We start from the raw sequence: 5,000 nt of genomic DNA, 5'->3' as shown, positions 1-5,000 counted from the left end.
TGTAGAGGAAAAAATAAATAGTAAATTTAAAATGGTGACATATATGCCGTTTAGTTTTTCTTTTCTTTTTTCACTCTTTCTTATCGATTGAGATTAATTAGATTGTCTTGGGGTAATCAGAATAATATTAGAAACTAGCCAAATTACCCGCGCGTTGCTGCGGGCAAATGATGATCATTTTAATTTTGATAGAATTTGTGGAGAAAAGTTACACGTATCAATATAACTCAATGGAAAAAGTAACACAAATAGAATGTTAAGAAAGTAAGAAAAAAATAAATTTGAGGAGGGAAACGCCCTTTGGAAATAAAATATATTCGGCCGTAAGAGAAGAATTGAGCCAATTTTTTATTATCTTGTGTGTACTCGATTTTTTTTTTTTTTTTTTTTTTTTTTTTTTAGTCTATCGACCCATAAGTTGTTCAGTTTCTACGTTTCTTCGTTGTCTTTGTGATAACTCAAGCATATTACCGCCCGCGAAAAAGTAAAATAAAAATAACTAATATTTAAACATTTTATAAAATTATACAATCATTTCATATTTACATGCTTTCTCCTTACAAAGGCTATCATAGTTTGTGGCAACATTAATTTCACAAATATGAATGATATATATGAACACATACAATGATTTGTTTAATCATAGTAATTTTTGTCACAAAATGCCAATCGTGGTAAGGGGAAACTACAGTAGTGGCGTGTTACCCCACCATACCCCTTTAATCTTTAACCCTAGTCATTTTATTTAATGAAATATAGTTATCCAAGTACCTGGAGTGATAGGGTATCAGAATATATATGGTTATGGGGCTATATCTCCTAAACCCTAGGAGGAGTTCGTGAACAAACAAACAAGCAAGCAAAAAAAAAACAGACAGACAGAAGCTATTACTTTATTATAGTAGATGTTACTTGGCAAGGAGGGGAGTTTGGGATTAAATAAGATTGGATCTTGGTTGATTCAGAGACGAAGTGAACGTATTTGTGGCCATTGTCGATATGACGTCATGTCGTTGCAGGAGAACGCGCGGGAAATTTCTTCTTTCATTCTTTCTTTTTCTTTCTCTATTTACTTCCCTGTTTATTTATCTATATATTTATTTATCTTTTTTTCTATTATTTCTATTTATCTACTTATTTATTTATTTATTTATTCTCTTTAGAATAAATAATTAAATAAATAAATAAATTAATTAATAGATGAAAAAATAGAAATAATAGAAAAACAAAAAGGTGTGGAAGGCAGAGGTGAAGGTAGTGAACTTGAGCGGACGACCGAGGATGAGATGGATGGATGGGGTGAACTGGGCGTTGAGCAAGAGGTGAATGTCTGGTGAGCAAGGCAGGAGATAGGGATGGGTGGAGAGTGTGTATAGATTATACTGTTATTCAAGGAAGAGAGAGGCGGGATGGGGGTTGTTCATGTGTGAATGATATTTTGACGCAGCGCGAAGGGTTTCCCCTCGTCTTTTTTTTGCATGAGAGGACGGAGAGGGAGGGGGGTCGCCGATTAAGTGAAGCTTCCTTGCTGTGGATACACTGTGTCTTGCTACATTGCATCTAACCCAGGGCAGTGGCCGGGATACAGGGATGACCCGTCATCCATGAGAAGCTAAGAGGAGAGGGAGGGGGAAATGGTGATGGATGGGACTGGAACGGTTGGGAGTAGGCATGCCTTTGACTTGGCTACCCCTCTAATAAGGGGGAAAAACTCTTGGTATATAAATAGGAATTTTTTTTCTGTCAGCAATAACGAGTTGTTTTATGCTTATTCTGAAACACATTCTCAAAAGAAAAAAAAAATTAATCATGTTATCAAAACTGACCCGTAAATTAATGCTAAAAATCATGTCGATCGCCGTGAAATCTCATTTCTATCTATCCTGAAAGGTAAATGTATTAAGAAATTAAATAGAATAACAAATAAATAAATAAAACAATTAATAACCTAACCTAACCTAACCTAACCTAACCTAAACCTAATCTACTTCAATCTTCCACCATTCTGGAAGACAAAAAAAAAAAAGAATAAATAAAATAAAATTGAATGAATAAAATAAGTAAAAAATAAACGAATAAATAACATGAAAATAATAGAAAACGCACAGGAAAAAAAGCCCTAATGATGGTAAATTGCAAAGCCAAATTTTGTCAGGATTTCTTTTGTTATATTAAACAATGATTTAGACAAGTTTAATTAATCAATAAAACTGATCATTCCATTCAATTTGAAAAGTCTGCACACTTGGACAAGCTTGGGAAAAGATAAAAATTATATTTTATTTTATTTTATTTTTTATTCTTTATTTTTTTTATTTTTATGTTTTTTTTTCAGCGAATGCTTCGACATGCATGAAAAACACTCTAACGTGAATGATCCAGTAGGCATTGGAGTGAAGGGAGGTTGGGTTTATGATCAAAGAAGAGTAGGTAGATCATGAATAAGTAGATAACGTAGAACGGGGCAATGGATGCTCTCTCTCTTTCTCTTTCTCTCTTTCACTCTCTCTCCCTCCCTCTGTCTCTCTTTCTCTCTCTCTCTCTCCCTCTCTCTCTCCTGTTTTCTTCTATTGCATTCTCTCCATATGCCTGTGGCACCTTAACAAGTTCCTCTGTTCCTGTTAATTTTTTTTTCATTTTCTATTTGTTTTCACCATTTCTTCTGTTTAAAATCATATTCGTACGAATGATTCTTAGTTAAGGGGTCTATCACACTGGGCTACTTTTCCCCCAACCTCCGATTCATCGGCGGTACCACCGCCCACCTCCAACACTTTTTCTGCCGTGAAATAAATGTGGCCAACTATTTTGTTTTTCTCAACGATTTACGTAGAATGTCATTTGATATCATGCTGGAGGAAGATTATTTTCCTCCAGCATATCAGATCCGTTGCCGAAAGCTGCAGGCTAAAAATCTTCTGCAACAGTCGAAGGAAAAATAACCCAGTAGGATAACGCCTTTAGTTCGTTTGCCATCATCGTATCTGGTTGTATTGAGTCTCGAACTCGGATAAGTAGATTTCGAGAGTTCGGGCGTGTGAGCACGTGATATATATATATATATATATATATATATATATATATATATATATATATATATATATATATATATATATATATATGTATATATATATATATATATATATATTTATTATAATTGTACCTCGATTTCCAGTGTCCTGATATCTTTTGGCGTCCCCACCCCCCAAACAAATGTGATTATATACATACATATATACATAATATAATTACAATATATATATATATATATATATATATATATATATATATATATACATACAGTATATATTATATATATATATATGCATGTATATATATTATTTTTTAATCCTAATGTTTGTAATAGTTAGAATTAATTGAATAGGTTAAAATCTGATTTAGTAATTTGCCAGGTAGTTATTGGGTATTTGTAAAACTACAAAATATGGAATACGCTCTGAAATAGAATTTAAAATGTTAACAGATGGATGAAATAATAGATACATACATTAACAAATAAACATAAATGCATGATGGAATACACTTTAGTAGTAGATAAACAAATAAACAAATAAAGATATTTGATAAACACTTTGCTCTGATACCACACCACTGCATCCACTCTACTCTCCACCACACCCTTATCAACCAAAAGTTGAAAATTTTTAACATTTCCAAAGTTCTCTTCACTTCGCTCGACGACTTGGAGGGTCATTCAACGGAGGAATGGTTCCCTGATCACCCACATCGAGGCTTAGGTCCTTACCTTACCTTACATTAGGCGACTTACCTATGATTATGTAGGCAAGGAGGAGGGCCACGACCTGCACCAGGAAGACGAGCGACCACCACAGGCTCCTCTCTCGGCGTCCTTTCGATCTGAAGAAAGAGGAAATAATAATGATAATAGTAATAATAATAATAATAATAATAATAATAATAATAATAATAATAATAATAATAATGATAATAATGATAATGATAATGATAATGATAATAATAATAATAGTAATAATAATAATAATAATGATGATGATGATAAGGGACATGAAGATGGTCGTTTGGCATAAGCTATTTTGTTTATGTGTATGTGTTTATATACAGTTGGTAGCTGAAATATAGAAGTCAGCTTTCTCACATTTTTTAAATTTCACTCTGACAGTGGGTTTTCTGTGTGATTTGCACATGTGCTACATTTCTTTCCATTGAATATATATATATATATATATATATATATATATATATATGTATATATATATATGTATATATATATATATATATATATTGGAGCGTGGTGTAGGGAAATTCGAGGGTGGAACCTGTACACTTTATTCTCTAACGTTTCGGCAGGGTCTTCTTCAGAGAAAATGGTACAGGCAATTGAGTATACGCTGCTAATGTATATATTCCCAATTGCCTGTAGCATTTTCTCTCTGAAGAAGACTCTGTCGAAATATTTGTTAGAGAATAAAGTGCATCTGCTCCGTCCTGAAAATTCCCTACGCCACTCTCCCCAACATATATATATATATATATATATATATATATATATATATATATAACATATAATATATATATATATACATATATATATATATATATGTATATATATGCGTGCATTATTAAAATCGACAGCATTAAGGAGGTTGTTAATCTTCTTATGGGTGTTCTCCAGCTTTCTAACCAATACTCTGCCATTTGGAGGGTGGGCATAGACCAAGTTGCCAAAATGATAATGGGGCGAGGATGTACATAAACTTAAGCTTCTAGAAGCTATGTTTATAAGAGAATATAGTCCTATAATTAACATCCAAAGCAACATGATATCTGTCATTGGATTGTTTAACAATGCAGTGAAGCTACCACTACCCGTGACTTCTCCCTTTGTCAATACGCCCCGACCACCCCCTCCACCTCCTCCCACCCACTCCTTCCATCCTCCCCCCAACCGACCCCGCAACCCCTAACCCCCCAACCTCCCCAACCCTCTCCACGTATTA

The 5,000-nt window shown here is 33.5% G+C and overlaps 1 protein-coding gene across 2 annotated transcripts in view; it reads right to left on the bottom strand.

Annotated features, from left to right (window-relative positions):
* The window catches only part of LOC143024300 (endothelin-converting enzyme 2-like), a gene marked incomplete at its 3' end in the record, with an annotated part of 62,314 nt that overhangs the window by 11,616 nt on the left and 45,698 nt on the right, over positions 1–5,000 (bottom strand). For both annotated transcript variants that reach the window (XM_076183097.1, XM_076183098.1), the window contains 1 exon segment: positions 3,791–3,879. In XM_076183097.1, coding sequence (XP_076039212.1) covers positions 3,791–3,879 — 89 coding nt within the window.

This window comes from Oratosquilla oratoria, chromosome 4 (genome assembly GCF_046742065.1).
Source record: "Oratosquilla oratoria isolate Oo_2021 chromosome 4, ASM4674206v1, whole genome shotgun sequence".
Classification (NCBI taxonomy): domain Eukaryota; kingdom Metazoa; phylum Arthropoda; class Malacostraca; order Stomatopoda; family Squillidae; genus Oratosquilla; species Oratosquilla oratoria.
This window is presented reverse-complemented; position numbering and strand designations above follow the sequence as displayed.